Raw genomic sequence first — 20,987 nt, forward strand, 5'->3', positions numbered from 1 at the left:
GGTTCTCCTCTTCTTCTCCCACTTCCTCTGAGCCATCAGATCCTCTCTCTAGTCTTCCTTCCAAGTTCTCAATCAACTTCCTAAGCCGATCATTCTCTTCTCTGTTCTCTTGCACCATCTTGGAAAGTTCCACATTTTTCATCTTTGGAGGCATTCTTCTAGCCTCACCCTTTGATTCTTCTGCTGATATGTACTATTCTTCTTCCCAAAAGGATTCCTCCTTTGCTCTGATACCAATCTGATGCAAAGCCCTGGTATAAGGTATAGGATAGGTTCTCCTAATCCAAAAACACACCAAGGACCCTAGAAATCACGCAAAACTCCAAGGGGTTAAGGAAATATCAGTTTGACAATTCCCACATCCCTTTCTTCCAAAAAGATTTCCTCACAAGGTCTCTTTCATTGAGCATCTCATAAGGTCTTCTAAAGGCTCCTAAGGACCCTATGGCCAACAATGGTTTGGCCCCTTCTCCAATGTAAAAATGACTATCCAAGGTTTGTTTTGAAATCTCCTAGGTCAGGGAGACCTCCTTCACACATTAAATTCAGGTTCCCTCTACCGGTTTGGGTAAGTGCTGCAACAAGGCCTACTAATCCTAGTAGCCCTGCCAGACTGATTTTCTGCACTTAACTCCTTATTTCCCCTAGAAACTCAGGAAAAAAATTTCATATTTGGATACCCTTTTGAGAGTTACAAAACATACCCCAAGGGATATGATTGGTTGAGAACACAAGAATCCAAACCCTATCTTGGTTAGGAGACCTAATAGCCCCAATTAGGCCTATTTTACAAAGGGGTGTGTTGACACAGACCTTTACTCACCAAACCAACTCAAGGAACACTCTTAGGACATGGAAAATACACCAATTCCTAATTCCTAGGTCATGATCAAACCTCTAACCCCTGATGTGAGACCTATTTGCTTACACATACACGATGGCCACATGGAGTTGCCCACCTTAATGTGTCAAATCCTCACCTCTAACTAGTCTTAACCTACAAAAGGCCTTCAAAATCCTAAAATAAATTGGCCATATTGGCATCCCCTCCAAATCCGTGAGCCACCAATGAAGGATCAGCAAGATGAGGCCATTTCTTTGCAAAACCCTAGGAAAAACTGTCAAGTCTAGACCACTTTCAGAAAATTGCAGGTTTCTTCCTTGTCTTAGCGAATTAGAACCTCAGACTTGATGCATAATAATTTTTATTGGCCACTCTAACACATCCCAATGGTTTCCTAATCCCAAAACATCTGTACAACACCGTACACCGTGTAGAATAACAAAATTACAAGAAATTCTCAGAATTGTATTACTTCAATGATGCCAAATGTTTACAAAGTCACCCTCTCTCCCCCAAATGATGTTTGGGAAAGACATTTTATACCTTCCTCAATGGTTATCAACCACCTTTTTAACCGAGGTGAGAGTTGGAAAGAAGTTTCTATTTGCAACCAAAAGTTGTCATTAAAAGTTGTCAAGTTTGAGCAACTTTTGACATATGTTAAATCCGCCTACCTAGAGATGTTTCAACATGTCCTAAACCTTCCTAAGACATCTCCAACACATAAACACATATAAAATACTCAACCAAATACCCCTATTCCTATATGCCCATGGTGGCTTATCAATTTGCCAAATCCATGTCATTGGGTGACAAGGTGGGGTTTATTACAAAAATCAAACAAACAAGACTACCCTATTACACTGATTGAAAGGTCACATTCCCATGATTCTCCTAAAGATTATCTTAATGTTTTAACAGAAGATGATGTAATGCATTTCCTTAATGATATGTCACCTAACATTACATTGAATAGAAATGAAACATTAGATAATGAAAACAATTCATCTCAACCCAAAATCTCAATGCAAAAGGACTATATTGCCTTCCAAGTGGACATGAATGATGTTAATAAATATATGCATATACTCCTACAAATATCCATCCTTATTCCTCTATAAATCCCTTTGGTGCTTCAGAATATACTTACACTATACATTTCAATGATGTATATGATGAAAGTCCTTCCCCATAGCATCTTTAAACAAATCATAAACATGGTTTTGACATGATTTCAAAAAAATGATATATAGGACACGGTCTTGGACATATGGAACAAGGAATCAAGGTCCCTATAGAATCCTCATCCCAATATACTATAGATTGTATAAGATTCCCTACTCTTTACCAATTCCTTCATCAAAATTCAATGTTCCCCTCCAACCTTAGTAGAAAGAATATTTTGGAGGTTCAAAAATGATAGAAAGATCACTTTTCCCTTCTTAAGATATAGGTCTAACTCTAAACCATTTGATGGTAATGTTTATTGTCTAGATATCATTGTGTTTATACTCACTCTCTTTCTGATTGTGGAGCATTTAAGGAATTTGTTCAAGAGTTATATGATAAATATCACATTCCTCTAACACTTGATTCCTAATTCCCTTCCACCTAAGAATCGTAATTCACTTACTCAATAATGTGAAATAAAGAGCTACTGATTCGAGATCGCGTTGTAACTTTGGATCTGAGGTATTTAGACTAATACGGACCTGTCCTACAAATTTGGAGAAAAGTTGTCGGGACCGTGTGCAAGTTGCACATGGTCCTCCAAAAAATCTGCGAGTCGATAAGGGTTTTTTCGTCCTTGCAAATGAAGCCTAAATCTGCAATTACAGCCACGCACCTGCAACCTACACATAGAAAAGAAGGGAAGAAGGGTTGTGGATAGGGGTTTGCCTTAGTCAAACCTCGGTTGAGGAATCAACCTTGAAAGAAAGTAATTGCAAATGCTTAAATGTAAATAATGGAAATGTATACCTTGTAGATCTGCAATTTTTTGATGATGGTTGCTTTGCTTCTTGAATGTAATGACAAGTGTTGCATGAAATGGCATGTAACATGACAAGACCCTAACACACACACACATATGCTTGCAAATGAATGTTGTAATTTTTCTCCAATGGATGAATAAAGAAGACACATGAAGAAGAAGATTTGATGGATGCTTGAAGACGACAATGGACACCTTCCACTTGTTTTCCCAATTTTTGCTTATTTTCGCTTATACAAATGAGAGGACTAGATCCCCTTTTATAATTGCATTGGAGGGTTTAATTTTCCTCTCACCAAAGGCCGACATAGGGGAAACTAAATCCCAAATAGAAAATAAGGGCCCAAGGGTCAGATGTACCCATTTTGGGGGCACACAAAGAGGGAGGACAGGGGCGCCATGCCCCTGTCCAAGGGGGATAGGGGCACCACGCCACTATCTTGCCCTATTTTGGGGTCTAGAGGGATAGGGTCACAAGGTGACACAAGGGCTGAAACAAGAGGAGATTTGGAATGATGATGCAAAGAGGGGTCCCAATTGAGTAGGGAAATGCAGTCGCTAGGGTGAGGACCTAAAACACTGTCAAAATTGCAAGGGTCACAATTTTATGACACTACAGTCATATTATCTCTTGTTGGTCTTATTATTGGTTGTTCTCTCTCCCTCTCTCTCTCTTTACTTGATCATGAGTATGATCATAAGTTCATACTCCCACTAAAGTGGGGGCTAAATTTAGTGTTGTAAACTGTAACCCTTTACAATTTCACACTCATTTTTGGGCCATTGTTTTAGTGTGCCCTCTCATAGCTCATTTTAAGCCTATTTCTAGCCTTGTTACTACCAAACTATTGTCATATGATTATTTGGTGATCATCAAATCCTATGTCCAAGGCTTGTGCACTCTACAACCACCCTTAGTTTACTCTTTTCTAGGTGGACTATGGCACCTAGCTCCATAGTTCCCCCAAAAGGGTCTCAAATTTGAATATGTTGGAGTGCCAATTCTCACCATTTGTGATCCAATCCTAATAGATTAATATGACTATTGAAAGTTGTCCTAAAGTAGGAAATACCTTTAAAACTCTATATAAAGGAACCATTCCTAATTCACTTCCACCTAAGAATTGTAGCACTATCAAGTAATTTAATTCGAGAAAACATTATTGAGTAAGTGTTTCTAGACCTGAGCATTATGGAGCAGTAAGCAACAACAACCTACATGCAAGTATATTTTCATAATTGATCCCTTTATGTCTTGTCATGTCATGTTATTGCATCAATACTTTAAGTTCTTATCCAAAGAACATTGCATCACCATTATCATCAATTCCTAAGGTAATATCATTTCAATTCAGTATTTCCTTTCAGATTTAGCCTTAGCCCTACCAAGGGTAAGCTTTATTTCTCATCTATCATAGATATAGTGGAGGTTAATTCCTACCCAAGGTTTGACTTAGGTAAACTCCTATACAACACAATTTTTTCCCTCTCTTTGTGTCCAACTTTCAAATCCGACGATAGAAAGTAGGAAATTCGTGTAGAGTAGACTGAGACACATAGTTCCATATTTTGAACAAGAAAAAAACTCAAGACTAATCCGATTATCTCCATAGTCTGATACTTTTTGGCTAATTTTTGGAGAGAGAGAGAGTTACAAAACCTCTTAATCTATGATTTGAAGCCTTGACTTGTAGGACACTTGTTTGTGATAGTTCTGATACTAAATATGATTAGTACAGATGCCAAGCTAACAATATGAGAGGGGGGGTGAATCATTCAAACTTAATCTTCAATAAAAACAACAGATTCAACCTTGGTAACCTTATCAAAAAAATAGTAATGCATGCAGACCCATAAATAGATAAGATCACAAACATATAACACCAGATTTAATGTGGAAACCCAAATAGGGAAAAACCACTGTGGGATTTCGGACCCACTAAGAAATATACTCTTCTAGAGTATGCTAAGTTAAAAGTAAATCCTGTTAAAGATTACAAACACATTGCTAGATGTGACCCAATTAAGGGATTTCCCTCAGATCTGTTAGGATCTTCACCTTGTTAGAAGTGACCTTGTTAAAGTATTTCAAACACTCAATAAGAATGTCACCTTGCTAGAGGATTTTACAAATAAGACTGTTAAGTCCACTCGGTTAAGAGATTTTCTGCTATTTCTCAAAATAACAGTAATAAAATATGTCTGCAACTTCACATCTAAAAATGTTGAAGCAAATTCTTATTTGCTCAATACAATCAATTCATAGGACTTATCTTGTCCCTCTGCTGGGCTTTATACTCTGTTATCAAAACAGGTCTTCAAGCTTCGGTGCTCGGTAAACACTATGTAGCATCCCTGTGCATACACTTGCCCGCATCCATTGTTTATCAACAATTTCCTATTTATAAACAATCTTCCAACCGCTTAATCTCCATGATCAATCATAGCCATCAGATCTTCAGTCTTGTCCAGGTTCAATGTATCCTTTGATCTGAAAATGTTTTACCCCACCTTGGAACTTGCATTTTCACCTTGGAACTTGTGTTAGGGTATTACGGTTCAATCTGAGCTGTAGATCTTCCTGCTGATCTTTCTTTACCATAGATTCTTTAACAATATTCATACACGGCTTACCAATCATTTAATCCGCTCCAACTCATCAGCTTCCTTCATTAAATATCACATGTAAACATTTAATGCATTCTGTTATAGCTCGGTTGTAACTTGGTAAATACTAAACTTCACTCGGTAGACATTCTGCCTTCATTAACCGATAGCGATAACCTTAGGGTTTACCGACTAGGTTCCTTAGGGTTTACCGACTAGGTTCTTTGCTTGGTAACATAGTATAGTATTAACCTTTCAAACAATAGCATATGTAGGATATCAAAACAATCTAAACATCATGATCTCATCATTGTCTAACTCGGTAATAGTTTCCCATTGAATAACTTATCCCCTTATTCATCATATTCTTTGTGTCTTTTACCGACATCTTTATACTCATCAAATCATACTTCTTAAGATATGGCAACATCATACTGAATTATAAAATCAATTTCTTGACATCAATGACAAAATAATAATATTAAGACAGTAATCATCCTTAATCAGTTATATCCATAGTCATCAACAACCTTCTCAATATCCTTATTGAAATGCCAACAATCTCTCATTGTAATTGGAATGCCAACCTTCTTCTTGTTTGTTATAATGTCAACAATCTCCCCCTTTGACATTGATGGAAAACCAATTGATTTGACTTTATTGATTCGGATTCAGATTGCTATGAAATTCTGAAATGCTCTCCCTCTGTCATTAGTCTTCTCCCCAGTTCTGAAATGTAGTCTTCTCCTTTGGTCAGTAGACTTCTCCCCCATACATTTGTCTTCTCCCCCTTTGACAACAATGCCAAAAATGAAAAGAACTAAAAACATAATTTCTTCCTCTGAGAAGTGAATTCCATGTTGTTATGTATCAATTCAGTTTTGGTCAGAGCATTTTGTCTTCAATTCTTGTTCCCTATTTATTGTTTCCTACACACCTTTAGAAAGCCTCCTAAAGTGTGTAAATTAGCATCAACTCCTAAAAGATATTTTGTAGAGTCATCGAATTGATGCTTTCACCGAACTCGATCAGTGAATGGAAGATAGGGGTAGGACCCCTAACTGACTTCTAAGATACTCAAAAGTGTCCTTTGGCAATGGCTTGGTGAAGATGTCTGCAATTTGTTCCTTTGTGCTAACATACTCCAAAACCACTTTCTTCTCTTGAACTTCTTCTCTAATATAATGATATTTGATAGAGATGTGCTTTGTCTTAGAGTGCATAACAGGACTCTTTGAAATGTTAATTGCACTAGTGTTATCATAGAATATAGTTACTGGCTCGGTAACTTGCTCATTTATACCTTCCAATAGTTGTTTGATCCATGCTATATTGGTGCAATTCAGTGCTACAGCAACGTATTCAGCTTTTGCTGTTGACTGAGAAACACATCCTTGTTTCTTGCTAAGCTAACTCACTAGTCTTTCTCCTAAAAAGAAAGCTCCTCCACTTGTGCTTTTCCTATCATCAATGTTGTCTGCCCAATTAGCATCAGTATAAACTTTTAAATCAAAAACATTTCCTTTCCGATATACTAACCCATAATCTTCAGTGTCTTTTAAGTATCTGAAAATTCTTTCGATTGTCGTCATGTGTGTTTCCTTAGGATCTGCAAAAAATCTTGCAACAATACCTACTACATGTGCTATATATGGCTTGTTGTGAACAACATATTGCAACTTTCCAATCATAGATCGGTAAAGTGTCGCATCAATAGATGCAGATTCATCATTCTTTGATAGTTTACAGTTGGTAGTCATAGGAGTACTTACTGGTTTTGAATCCTCCATTCCGAATTTCTTCAAGATTTCCTTTGTGTACTTGGATTAGGTAATGAGAATCTCATCTTTCATTTGTAGTATCTGCAGACCTATAAAATATTTTATCTCACCGATTAATGACATCTCAAATTCTTTACTCATTTCATTTCCAAAGTTCTTGCATAGAGAGTCATTTCCACTAAAGATAATATCATCAACAAATATGGCTGAGATCAATATTCCATTTTCATCATTCTTCATGTACATATCATTGTTTTCACTTGTTCTTATAAAACCAATTTTGATCAAATATGAGTGCAATCTCTCATACCATGCTCTAGGTGCTTGTTTCAAACCATATAAAGTTTTGTTCAATTTACATACCTGATCATTATTTTCTCCTTCAACAAATCCTTTGGGTTGTTCAATGAAAACTTCTTCTTCTAATATACCATTCAGAAATGTAGATTTGACATTCATTTGATATACCTTGAAATCCTTGTAAGTAGCATATGCCAACAATGTTCTTACTCCTTCAAGTCTTGCCACAGGTGCAAAAGTCTCACCATAATCAATTCCTTCTTCTTGGGCATAACCTTTGCAAACTAGTCTTGCTTTATTCTGACTAATCTCACCTTTTTCATTTAGCTTGTTTCTGAAGATCCACTTTGTACCAATTACATTTTTGTCCTTCGGTCTTGGGACCAGTGTCCATGTGTCATTCTTCTTGATTTGATTAATCTCTTCTGTCATAGCATTTATCCAATCTTCACTGTTAAATGCCTCTTTCACTATTCTTGGTTCAAATTCAGATATTAGACATGTGTTCTATCTCAGTTTGTTCCTTGTCATCACTGGATCAATCTTATCTCCTATAATCTGACTTGGTGCATGATTCCTTCTGACATACTTGGCTAATATAGGCTCGGTAGGCTCTGTATGATCTTCTTCATCACTCGGTAACTGGATATTCTCTTCATTTTCTTTAGCAGTCTTCTTGGTAGGACTTCTCGGTTGAACATAGACAAAACCTTCATAATCTTCTGGTTCTTTGGAGTTTCCTTCATCATTTCTTTCTACAAATTCATCAATTTTCACATTTTCACTTTCTACTATTTTGTTAGATGATTTGATCAGACATTTAAATGCTTTGCTTCTAGAAGAATAACCTAGAAATGTTCCTTCTTCACTTTTCTGATCAAACTTACCATTTCTATCATCTTTGTGAACATAGCATCTACTCCCAAAGATTTTAAAATAACTTACATTAGGTTTCTTGTCATACCAGATTTCATAAGGTGTCTTCAAAGTTCCTTTCTTCAGTTGTACTCGGTTCAGGGTGTAAACTGTTGTACTTATTGCTTCTCTCCAAAATGTTTGTGGAACTTTCTTTTCAATCATCAAGGTTCTGGCACAATCCACAATAGATCTATTCCTTCTCTCAGCTATCCCATTTTGTTGTGGAGTTCTCGGTGCAGAGACTTGTCTTTTTATACCATGATCATTGCAAAATAAGTTGAACTCATCAAAAGTAAACTCTCCTCCTCTATCTGATCTGAGACATTTTAGTTGTCTTGCTGTTGCATTTTCAACTCTAGCCTTGTACCATTTAAACATTTGAAAAGCTTCTGAATTTTCTTTTAAAAACATTACTGACATCATCCTTGAGTAATCATCCACAAATAATATGAAATATTTATCGCCATAATAACTTTGAACTTTCATAGGACCACAAAGATCAGTATGCACAAGATCTAAAATTCCCTTAGAAGTGTAGGACTTACTTGTAAAGCTTGATCTTGTCATCTTACCCATCTGGCATCCTCGACACATAGCATTCTCAGGTTTTTCAAGACTCGGTAGACCTCTTACTCGGTGCTTCTTACTTATTTTGATCAGATTATCAAAATTAACATGACAAAACCTTTTATGCCATAACCAGGTATCATCTATCCTTGCATATAGACATTTATTCAGAGTTGAGTCAAGATGAAATGTATTACCTCTTGTTTGTGTCCTGGTAGTAGCTAACTTTCCATGCTTGTCATGAACTTTGACAATTCCTTTTTCAAACTCTATTTGGTAACCTATGTTGTTTAGTTGTGCTACATTCAACAAATTGTATTTCAAACCTTCAACCCAATAAACATCATTACATTTAGCATTGTCAAGAAGTGTTATGGATCCTTTACCTCTTACCGGACATGGTGCATCATTACCAAATCTTACATAGCCTCCATCATAATCATCTAATTTAATAAACTTGTGTTTATCACCTGTCATGTGATGTGAGCAACCACTATCTATGATCCAAGAATCATCAGTATTTATATGAGATATTAAAGCTTTTTCTTCATACCTTTCTTCATCTGATCCATCTTTGATAGCCACATAAACAACTTCCTCTGTATCAGTTTCATCTGATTTATCATCATTAGATTCCTCATCAGCTATTAGGCATGTCTTTTTATCTCTTCTCCTGAAGTCTCGGTGTCCTCTGTAATGATTATCTTTCTGTCTGTCATCTCGGTAATTTCTTTTTTCACTAGATTCTTTGTCAAGATAGTTAGAAGCCATATGTCCTATCTTATCACAATTGAAACATTTTAAAGGTAGCTTTCCTTTATACTTACCTTTTCCTCTCAGTAGCCTTCTGGCTAATAGTGCTTCAAACTCTTCTTGCTTTCTGATTTCCTCATATAGTTTGTGTACCTCCTCCATGTTTTTGTGAAATCTTTCACTTGCTCCATTGTGATTCCCTTCAGAGTACTTATACTTTCTATCATTGTAATCATTAGTTTCATTAATATGAAAAGAACTGAATGCAAATTCAACTTTATTTACCGATGACCCACTGTTATCAAAGTTACTTAACTCAAATGCATGTAGCTTACCAATAGTAGCATCTAAAGAAACTGACATATTGGGTACAGACCTCAATTCATTGATTGTAGAGACTCGGATTGCATAGGCAGGTAGAAGGGTTCTCACCATCTTACTTGTTACATCATTTTCTTCAATAGTTCCTCTTGCTCCTTTGATTTGATTTACAATCTCCTTTAGTCTTGTACTATACTGGGTTATGTTCTCACCTTCATTCATCCTCATATATTCAAGTTGTCCTCTTAGACTATCCACTTTTGCTCTTTGAACATGTTCATCTCCACCATACACATATATGAGCTTAGTCCACATTGCCTTTGCATCAGTACATCCTTCTAGATCATTAAACTCTGAGTCGATCAATGCAGATGTTATTTCAATCATTGCTTGAATATGTTCTTGCTTTGCCTTTATCTCTTCCATTATCAATGGATAGGTGCTCGATGTGATGAAATCATTCTCCAGATAATAGACAGCATATTCTCCAATTCCTAATAGATGCAGCTTCATCCTTTTCTGCCATGTAGAGAAACTTGACTTATTCAGCTTTGGTGCATCCATCTTATACATCTTTTGGATCTTTAACTCAAGTGCCTTTAAACTTTTCTTCCGGAGTCCAAAGCTTTGATACCAATTGATAGTTCTGATACTAAATATGATTAGTACAGATGTCAAGCTAACAATATGAGAGGGGGGAGGTGAATCATTCAAACTTAATCTTCAATAAAAACAACAGATTCAACCTCGGTAACCTTATCAGAAAAATAGTAATGCATGCAAACCCATAAATAGATAAGATCACAAACATATAACACCAAATTTAACGTGGAAACCCAAATAGGGAAAAACCACTGTGGGATTTCGGACCCACTAATAAATATACTCTTCTAGAGTATGCTCGGTTAAAAGCAAATCTTGTTAAAGATTACAAACACATTGCTAGATGTGACCCAGTTAAGGGATTTCCCTCAGATCTATTAGGATCTTCACCTTGTTAGAAGTGACCTTGTTAAAGGATTTCAAACACTCAATAAGAATGTAACCTTGCTAGAGGATTTTACAAATAAGACTGTTAAGTCCACTCGGTTAAGAGATTTTCTGCTACTTCTCAAAATAACAGTAATAAAATATGTCTGCAACTTCACATCTAAAAATGTTGAAGCAGATTCTTATTTGCTCAATACAATCAATTCATAGGACTTATCTTGTCCCTCTGCTGGGCTTTATACTCTGTTATCAAAATAGGTCTTCAAGCTTTTGTGCTCGATAAACACTATGTAGCATCCCTATGCATACACTTGCCCGCATCCATTGTTTATCAACAATTTCCTATTTATAAACAATCTTCCAACCGCTTAATCTCCTTGATCACATTTCCCATGATCAATCATAGCCATCAGATCTTCAATCTTGTCCAGGTTCAATGTATCTTTTGATCTGAAAACATTTTATCCCGCCTTGGAACTTGCATTTTCACCTTGGAACTTGTGTTAGGGTATTGCGGTTCAATCTAAGCTGTAGATCTTCCTGTCGATCTTTCTTTACCATAGATTCTTTAACAATCTTCATACACGGCTTACCAATCATTTAATCCGCTCTAGCTCATCAGCTTCCTTCATTAAATATCACATGTAAACATTTAATGCATTCTGTTATAGCTCGGTTGTAACTCGGTAAATACTAAACTTCACTCAGTAGACATTCTGCCTTCATTAAGTGATAGCGATAACCTTAGGGTTTACCAACTAGGTTCCTTAGGGTTTACTGACTAGGTTCTTTGCTCGGTAACATAGTATAGTATTAACCTTTCAAACAATAGCATATGTAGGATATCAAAACAATCTAAACATCATGATCTCATCATTGTCTAACTCGGTAATAGTTGCCCATTGAATAACTTATCCCCTTATTCATCATATTCTTTCTGTGTCTTTTACCAACATCTTTATACTCATCAAATCATACTTCTTAAGATATGGCAACATCATACTGAATTATAAAATCAATTTCTTGACATCAATGACAAAATAATAATATTAAGACAGTAATCATCATTAATCAGTTATATCCATAGTCATCAACAACCTTCTCAATATCCTTATTGAAATGCCAACAATCTCTCATTGTAATTGGAATGCCAACCTTCTTCTTGTCTGTTATAATGCCAACAGTTTGAACTATGGCACCTAACTCCATTGTTTGATAGTTTCAGACCCAGATTTCAAATGCAAGTTCCTCTCTATATCCCATTTCTAGATTTGTACTTTTGATTTGAATTTCAATTTTGTATCTTTGTGTTTATGTAAATTGTTGTCTATTTTTCATCATTTCTTATCTTTATCATAGCCACTCAAAATAAATTAAAAAGAGGAAATAATTAAACATGGCATCTAACTCTTGTTTAAGATTGTAGTTGGATCTTGTTGATTATTCTCCTCCTTGATGAATATGTGGAAATAATGATCAATTAATTTCTTAGTTTGCATACAAGGCTAAGACTCTTATTTCCACTATTTCAAGTACAAATAATAATGTTCGGAGTGATTAGAGAATGTAGGATGAAGATATGAATACTATTAAATGTCTTTAAATACTATCACATAGCAAAAAATTCCACAAATCATGTACTTAGTCAACTTAGGATAGGAAAATAAAGAGGCCTAATAAACCAAATTTTAAATTTTAAGAAGGCAAGGGTTAGGTTTTTTACTACAAGGTGGAAATAAAGGAGCCTAGTTGCCGACTGTTGAATATGAACATTAGGATGGCAATGGGCAACCTACCTAACAATGCAAATGATCTTAAGTGGCAAAAAGTTTCTAGATCAGGGTGGATAGTTACTATAATTTGGAAGGTTTATAAATAATTACAAGAAATGCACAAATAAAGTGAATGTATAGAAATGTGTATGATAGGATAAAATATGGACTAAATATATGTAAATATCAAAATATATATAGCGGTACAAATTTTGTCAATATACATATAATTAAGACATTCTACCAAATTAAATGCAAAACTAAATAAAAATAACATAAATCTATAAATTGGGGTTCCTCCCATAGCGTGTTAGTTAAGTTGTGGAGGTGGTGGTGGTGGTGGTGTCGTGACCACCAAGTTTCAAAGTCATTGTAATTGTAAAATTGTGCCTTCAATCTCCTCATTGTTACCTCACCGACTTATAAATATATAAATTAAAAAAAACAAAAAAAAACATAAATATATAAATTTAATAATAATAATATATAAAACACTTTATCAACTTACATATTAATTAAATAAAAACATTTATACAAACAACCTCAAAAAAACCTCCTGTAATCAAAATAAACATTAATGGTGATGGAGAACAGCTACCATTGTGATTATATTCATTTGAGAAATAAGAAATATGACAATCAGAATAACTGAAACCCGTATAATATCAGTAGTTGCTGAAGCAATAGCAGAAACTGAAAACCCAGATATTGTTATTAGTTGTATTCATGATAATCAATACAACCCAAATTTGAGTAAAATCAGAATGTTATTTTTTTTAATGGTCAGTGATGAGGATTTTATAAATTGCTTTTATTTCTCAGGAAAGCTGAGCAAACATTTTTATCTGTAATATAACAACCATTTCTAATGAAAAATTGAAAACCGATAAACAGAAACCCAATTGAATATAGCATTGTACCTATAAATTATTTTGACTATAATATGTACAGTTTCATCCTTGTCTATAATATGCACAGTTGTAATTTTCCATACAGTAACAGGTTATTTTTTCTGCCTGGGTCCAGCTCTTATTAAAAATTTCAGGCACCTTTGTGCCATTACCAAAACCCACACCTTTAGGTTTTGCTTGCCCTTTTTGCAGATCCTTACCACACTCTCATAATTGGGTGGTTGGATATTGCTTCATTTCAACTGCTGTACAGTCTGTCTGTCTGAGTTGGTTATTCTATAAATTATTTATAAGTTTACACCACAATTGTTTTTGGGTGCCTGACAACATTATCATCTTGTTCATCTATATATGGCTATACAACAATGAAAGATCTGTAACACCCATCTTTACAGGTGTTTTTAACCTCCTAAGGGAGCCCTGTGAGGGACCCCCTTTCTCCTCTTGTTGGTTCTGTGATTTGATGGAGACTGAGAGAGAGACATTGGAGGATACATTTCCTTGGCACTGTACTCTTTATTGTTATCAGTATTGCCATCACTGAAGCCCTTCATTGGTCTGAGCCCATGTCTCTTCAATTGTTCTCTCTGCATATTGCCTTTGGTTCTGAGATTCAATTGTGTTCCTGTGAACTGAAAGAGTAGTAAAAACTGGGTCATTTTTGTAAGGTGGTAAAAAGTATGTGCTTGTTTACAATCTTGTAAAAAAAGTTGCAATCGATGGTCGTCTGATCAGATAATTGTATTGTATGATTGTTTTTGGTTTTAATTATGTATAATCTTAATCAACGTTCTGGGTCATATTTAGTAACTCTTCTCTTTGTGATTATATATAGATCACTGAGCGAACAGGGTTAAAACCAAAGTAATCTGGAGTCTGAAAAACTCATGCAATCATACATTTCAGATCATAATCTATAATTTATCACAGAAAAACCAAGGCAGTAAATTTCTCTTCAATCTCATTAGTATTGACAGTAAATCTTTTACCATTAAGAAAATGTACAGTTCAATGGAATCATGGAAGGGATACCTTGCAACCCAAGGAACAGAAATTGCAATTGTCCAGGATGCTCCTTTCGCAAACCAGGCATGTATTTGCTACTCCCTTTCCTGGTCTGGGTTGAGGCCTCTGGTTGAGAAAAACTACCCTTGCACTGTTTATAATGTAGGTCTGCACACCTGCTATGTCTAACACCTTCTGGATCTCTGATACCCTTATCACATCATGGTATGAAGATCTCCTGATCTGAACATAAAAACGCCACCTTCAATATCACTGTGCAACCCAAAATTCCATACTCTAAAACTGTAAATCTTCTTAATATCTACCCATATTTGAGAATTGTGATTGTAAAACTAACAGCATTGCAAAACTAAAAGCTAACCCAGAAGCAGAAGAAAGAAAAAAGTGTAGATCTGATGCAAAAGAACTGAATAAACAACATACAGAAATCTATCCGCAGAAAACACCAAAATCCAAAGGAATGAGTCCATTGTTCTTTATTGAAAACATGAAATTTTCACAGTTTATAACATAAGTTTGGCAATATTTCTGAATTTGATTATGTTTAAAAAAATTATTATTAATATTTTGGATCATATTTTTCATGATGAATTATGAAATATGATCTAAAATATTGACAGATAAAAAATTTGTATAATCAAATCTAAAAATATTGACAGATAAAAAATTTGTATAATCAAATCTAAAAATATTGCCAATGAGAAGAGAACAAACAAAATCCAAGTGGTAAATTGCTAGGCCTTTCCGAGAGAATGGCAATTATTAAAACTGGGTATGGTGAATTCCAAAACATTCTGTAGCATGATATATGAAGGGATGCCAGTTATTTTGAAAGAACAAAATGTTGGTCACTGGTAATAATTATGAAACCAAACAGCCTTATAACTAAAGGGACAATTTTTAAGGGCAGATGGTAAAAAAAAAGTGTGTACGCGCCTTAAAGATTTCATTGCTTTTTCATCATTACCACAAGCACATGATTGCAAGCAGATTGCTATACAAAGATTTAGACTAACACCTTGATTACACAAAACTGTTTAGTCAAATTGTACATGAATCATAAATTGTCTTCTAACAAAGGACAACTGGGAAATTCTCCCTCTTAACCTGAATAACATGATGATCTCTGTGGTGTGTGAGACAGAAGGAGCACATAGCACCAAGCATACAATCCAGGCAGTACATATTGCTGGAATCTCCATGGCTTTCACAGTGAACAAAGAAGTTTGTACCCAACAAAGGCTTCAGCCATGGTGGCCTCATTTTCTTTTCCTCCTCCTCTTCTTCTTCCTCTTCCCCATTAGAGAGCATCTGCACAAACTGGATACAATAACCTCATAAGCTTTAGCCATTCAGATCATTAAATACATTAATTTTTCACTGTTGTTATTTCTGTTGTTATTTCTGATTCATATTATGTACAATTTTTTACATCATCGTTTCAGATCATACTTCATGATCAATCATCAAAATGATAAAAAAACAATCCCCCATATACCAATCCCTTTAATTTAGAACTTACCCACCACGTCATCTTTATCATTGAACCCCATTTGTTTATATGCATTTTAAACAGATTGTTGCAGTATAATTCAAGAAATACTATATCAAGAATCAAGGAAAACTTGGAAATACAGTATCAAAACTAAGTTGATGCAATTCCATCAGCAATTGGGTCTTTCTGATAAACATTTCAGAGAAGTAAAAGACTAACCATAGCCTTCTTGCTCTGATCTCCAACCAATTTATTTGTGGGTCAGTCTCAATCGCCAGTCTATTTCATCAAACTAAAGAGATTTACACTTCTCTGGACCTGTAATTCACTGGAAAATTGAAGCCCAAGGGCCTGATAAAATGTGAATGAACTGCAGTTGGGCTTATGAGAACTGTTTTGACAATTTTCTTTTCTAGTGGAATACTCATCGATACTTTATTGATTTCAATCTTATCTCCAAACAATGGGGGCCATTACCATAGTGGATGCCTATTTCACTCTTCCCATAATTCATCAAGAATATTCCTCTACAATTCACACATTTATATTTCAAGATTCTCTCTCAGTAGGCTTAGAAAAGTAAATCCCTCCTTTCTCTAAACAAATACATAACCACAAGCTCTTGTCAGCCTCCATAACATTTTACCTAAAAAAGTTAAGTTTTGTGGTAGTATGAATGGATGAGACCAGAGGGTTTGAGTCATATTGTCTATCCAATATTTTAGATGCATATTTGATAGTATTTATTAATTAATTGAAATTCAGAATATAACATGATCTTGAATTTTGATTAATTAATAAATATGATCAAATGTGTATCTAGAATGCTGGACAGATGTTACTTTGTGAAGTGGAACTAATGTGAGAATAAGGACTTTGACTTATCTTTCAGTTTTCCTTTTCATTCTTATTATACAGAAATAAGGTCTCTTTGAAATAGCTGTAGAATTGTACTTCTAGACATGTTTTTGACATCCCATTTAAGAGGAAAGATGATTTTTTTAAAGGGATTTGAATTTTAAATTAAAGGATCTGCTGGTGAAATTGAAAGGTTCTTAATGAGCCCATCACGGATCAAGTCTTACTGGGTGCAAAGCTCTGACATCACAATGGATACCCCTCAGTCGTTGGCTCTGATTCGAAAAGGTTTTAACCTAAGACTTGTGCTCCGTATTGATCTAGCTAAAATGATTGTGTGAATGAAAAAGCCTCTATATCAAAATAAAAAAATAAAAGAAATTCATTTTAAATATTATATGTATTTTTATAAAGTAATACATAACCAGGAATTTTGGGAGCATAGAACTTAGAATTAATTATTATTTGTGAAATATAGTTTTAAGTTACAGTTGTAAATAATTATTTCTTATGTGGAGTTTTTAATTAAAAAATATTATTTGTAGTACATGTCTTCAACCAAACCTCAACCATAATGAGAAATTTTAATATTTTTAATGAGCTCATTTCACCTAACTTAAAAAGAGGTATTCATTATTCATTTCTATCTTTCTATCTTGATGGTGGATCATGGTGAAAAAGTTCATATCATGAACTATCAATATTTAATATCTAAGAATCATTCATTCTTAAATCATTAGTGTCACGTATTTTATTAATTTACTTTAAAATATTGTTTGAAAATTATTAATATCACACATTCAATATTTTATATTTGTATAACCCCTTGGGTGTAGACAGGTTAGTTGAGCCATTGAAAGACACTAATTATCATGTCGTCCAAAGGATAAGGATTAGTCTCACCTCTCCGAAATATCTCTGAGATAACAAAAAAAACATATATATATATATATAAAAGTTCATTATTGCTCTAAATTCATTATTTAATCTGGATAGAAAATAAAATTAAAAATTAGGTGTATTATTTAATAATTTGATATAGTTAAACAATAAATAAATAAATTAAATTAAATATATATTATTGAGGAGTTATATTTTGTGTTGCACGCTTGCTCACCGACAAATTGTGTTTTTTAATTTTAAAAAGCAGTTCATGTAATGATTGGCAAATAATTGGATATGAATGCCTACCTGCTCATTCGGACGGTTTATATTCCCGTCAATTAACAGACACCCGAATCATATCGTATCTGTTTGTTTGTTAGTCAAATAGCTTTGATACTCTTTGGTCCCAACATGAATCTAAGTTAGGTCCACTAAAAAGACCACCTGAGTGGGGTGCTGGCTTGGAGCATTATAAAAAAAAATATCAATAATCATGATATGGAATTCCACATCTATATTTATTAATATGTTTTGTCTTTATATATTAAATAAGTAGTTTAAGATGAATAAACTTTTCATAATTATAAAGATAAAAGAAAAAGATATAATGTAAAAGATATAATGTGTATAATTCTTATGAAAATATAAAATAGGTATGATGTAATTATTTATATTGATTAAAATATAAAATGGTTTATTTTATTAGGAAGTGTAAATAAGATGTTTTTAATTATGATATTGCTAGGCGAATAAATAGGAAAAAGTTTGTTGGGAACCCAAACCGATCATCATGTTGAAGCAACTGTAGCATACCATATTCTTAAAATTGCTCATTCTTAGGGGTACAAAAGTATAGATTGAAGGTGATTCTCTCAATATAATTAAGTGTTTGAAGAGGATTTAGAAGCCTAGTTTGTCTATTGAGACCTTAATTAATGACTCGCTTCTTCTTATTGGCCCTTTTGAAGATATATTTATATCCCATATCTTTAGAGAAAGGAATACCTTGGCAAACTCATTTGCTAACATTAGAGTCACTAGGAGAGATGAGTATAGATGGCGAAGGAATGACCCTCTCCAGCCTAATGTTGCAGATATTATTAAACATTAATTACTTCATGGACAAGGAGGTAATGTCATTTAATTTTCTTGCATTTTCCAAGGCCCTTTTTGGTGGTCAGGTGACCAATTTAATTAATTGTTGCAAAGGCAATCCATGTCATTTCATGATTACCACACAGATTGTGGGTGTTTTTCATGTCTAGTTTTCCTCTAGGGGTATTTGGAAGGTGGTTTATTGGGTATCAATGTCGGTTGTGATCTTGTGCGGCAAGCTCCTGGTGGTGACTCTTGGGATTTTACTCTCAATCAATGTGATTATGGGTGGTGAGAGGAACATGATTGGACCTATAACATGTGATGATTTCAAAAGTAATGCAAAGGTTTGGAGAATTCTAAAGATGGGTAGTGTAACTCCATATTTAGAATGCCTCCATGGTTCTAATCCTAAAGCCTAAAAAATCTTCTTTAAAGGATGGAAGAATAGAAAGCTTTCTATCTATGGCAAGAATGTGGAGATTTATGAAGAGCTTATCATAGAGATTACTAGGTTCTCAATGGAGGGAAGGAAATATTTAGAGATAGGAAGTCCTATGAGGTGGTTGTGTAGAAATTTCTCAAAGGGAAGGAGGGTAATATACTGGTTAAGAAGGCAAAAGGAGGTTATGTGGTCAAATCCCTCAAATATATATAGGTGTTTGTGGTCAAGGTAATTATGCAATACTTCTCCTTGGATGGTTGATATACAATTGTCTTCGACTTTTCAGTTCACTTTGTTAAACCATTTTAGACATAGACAAAAGGTTTCTTTTCCATATTACCTACTAGCTTCTTTAGAGTTAGGGATAAAAGAGCATAACAAGAATGAGAGGAACCCTATTCTGCATGAGGGTTTAATCCTCCTTATTATTGAGCATGTTAAGGTCCTTAGTTCTCCTTCGAAAACCAAGGTTTGGAAGGGTGGCTCCCCTCCTCTAGATGAGGATGATATAGATACTAAGATAGGGGATGCAAATTCTAGAGATGAGGAGTGGAGAATCGAGGAGAACAAGTCTACTTCCTAGGAGATAGGTGCTACCCCTCCTCTTAAGGTGAAGGGTAAGAGTAAAAACTGTAATTAAGAGGGCCAATGTGGCTATGTCAAGGTCCAATCGTTCGAATTTTGCAAGTGGAGATTCAGTTGGGAAGTGTAATTTAGGGAAGAGGAAGGTAATCCTAACTCTAGGCACTATGATACCACTGGAAAAAAAAATTTGAGGGAAACCCCTTCCCCTCCCTCTCCCCCTAGGATTGATGAGGATAGATAGGTTTGTTCCCCTTTTCTAATAAGATTGCAAAAAGATTCCCCTTTCGTGAACTTTGACAGAGAAGATCCAGATGAATTTTCAAGGTTGCAATGGTCGATCAATTTAGAATTTCAAAGTGGTTATTTTTAGAGATCAATCAAATCAATATCATAATTTGTTCGATGCAAAGTAGCATTGCTTCTTTTCAAAATAAATAAGGTAATCTTAGGTTTGAGGAAGATGGCAAGAAGATGTTGGCAATTCTTGAAAATGTTGCTAAAGACATCAATATCATGAAATTGGACTATGAAGAGCAGTACTAGGCTCAAGGCCAAGATGAAAAGATGAATGATAATCTTGTTAATTTGGTCAATATGAGTTATAAGACTATTCATAATAATGTTGAAAGCATAAATTGCCTTGTTGATAAGTGACATAAACTCCATGCTTCTAAATCTTCTAATAATGCCTATGTGGATTTGGAGATCATTAATAAGGATAATCTGGTTGTTATTGAGAAGGGCCTATGTTATCATACTTAGGTCAACTTAATGAATTCCATTGAAAAGCTAAAAATGATATGCAAGAGATGAACAATATGTACCAAAACATTAACCAATT

The 20,987-nt window shown here is 34.6% G+C and overlaps 1 protein-coding gene across 1 annotated transcript; it reads right to left on the reverse strand.

Moving 5' to 3' along the window:
* Nucleotides 1–13,748: 13,748 nt before the first annotated feature.
* Nucleotides 13,749–16,914, reverse strand: LOC131062445 (protein RGF1 INDUCIBLE TRANSCRIPTION FACTOR 1). Its single transcript, XM_057996111.2, has 4 exons — nucleotides 16,498–16,914; nucleotides 15,891–16,103; nucleotides 14,790–15,005; nucleotides 13,749–14,389 (listed from the first exon to the last, which is right to left on the reverse strand). The coding sequence occupies exons 1-4, from the start codon at nucleotides 16,498–16,500 to the stop codon at nucleotides 14,159–14,161; spliced, it is 663 nt and encodes a 220-aa protein (XP_057852094.1). The 5' UTR covers nucleotides 16,501–16,914; the 3' UTR covers nucleotides 13,749–14,158.
* Between the last annotated feature and the right edge of the window lie 4,073 nt (nucleotides 16,915–20,987).

This window comes from Cryptomeria japonica, chromosome 8, assembly GCF_030272615.1.
Source record: "Cryptomeria japonica chromosome 8, Sugi_1.0, whole genome shotgun sequence".
NCBI classification, from domain to species: domain Eukaryota; kingdom Viridiplantae; phylum Streptophyta; class Pinopsida; order Cupressales; family Cupressaceae; genus Cryptomeria; species Cryptomeria japonica.

Coding starts and splice junctions, on each gene's coding strand:
- LOC131062445 (XM_057996111.2), bottom strand. Junction 15,006..15,890: donor GAGATCATCATGTTATTCAG/GTTAAGAGGGAG, acceptor TTTTATGTTCAG/ATCAGGAGATCTTCATACCA. Junction 14,390..14,789: donor TCTGTTCCTTGGGTTGCAAG/GTATCCCTTCCA, acceptor CTACTCTTTCAG/TTCACAGGAACACAATTGAA.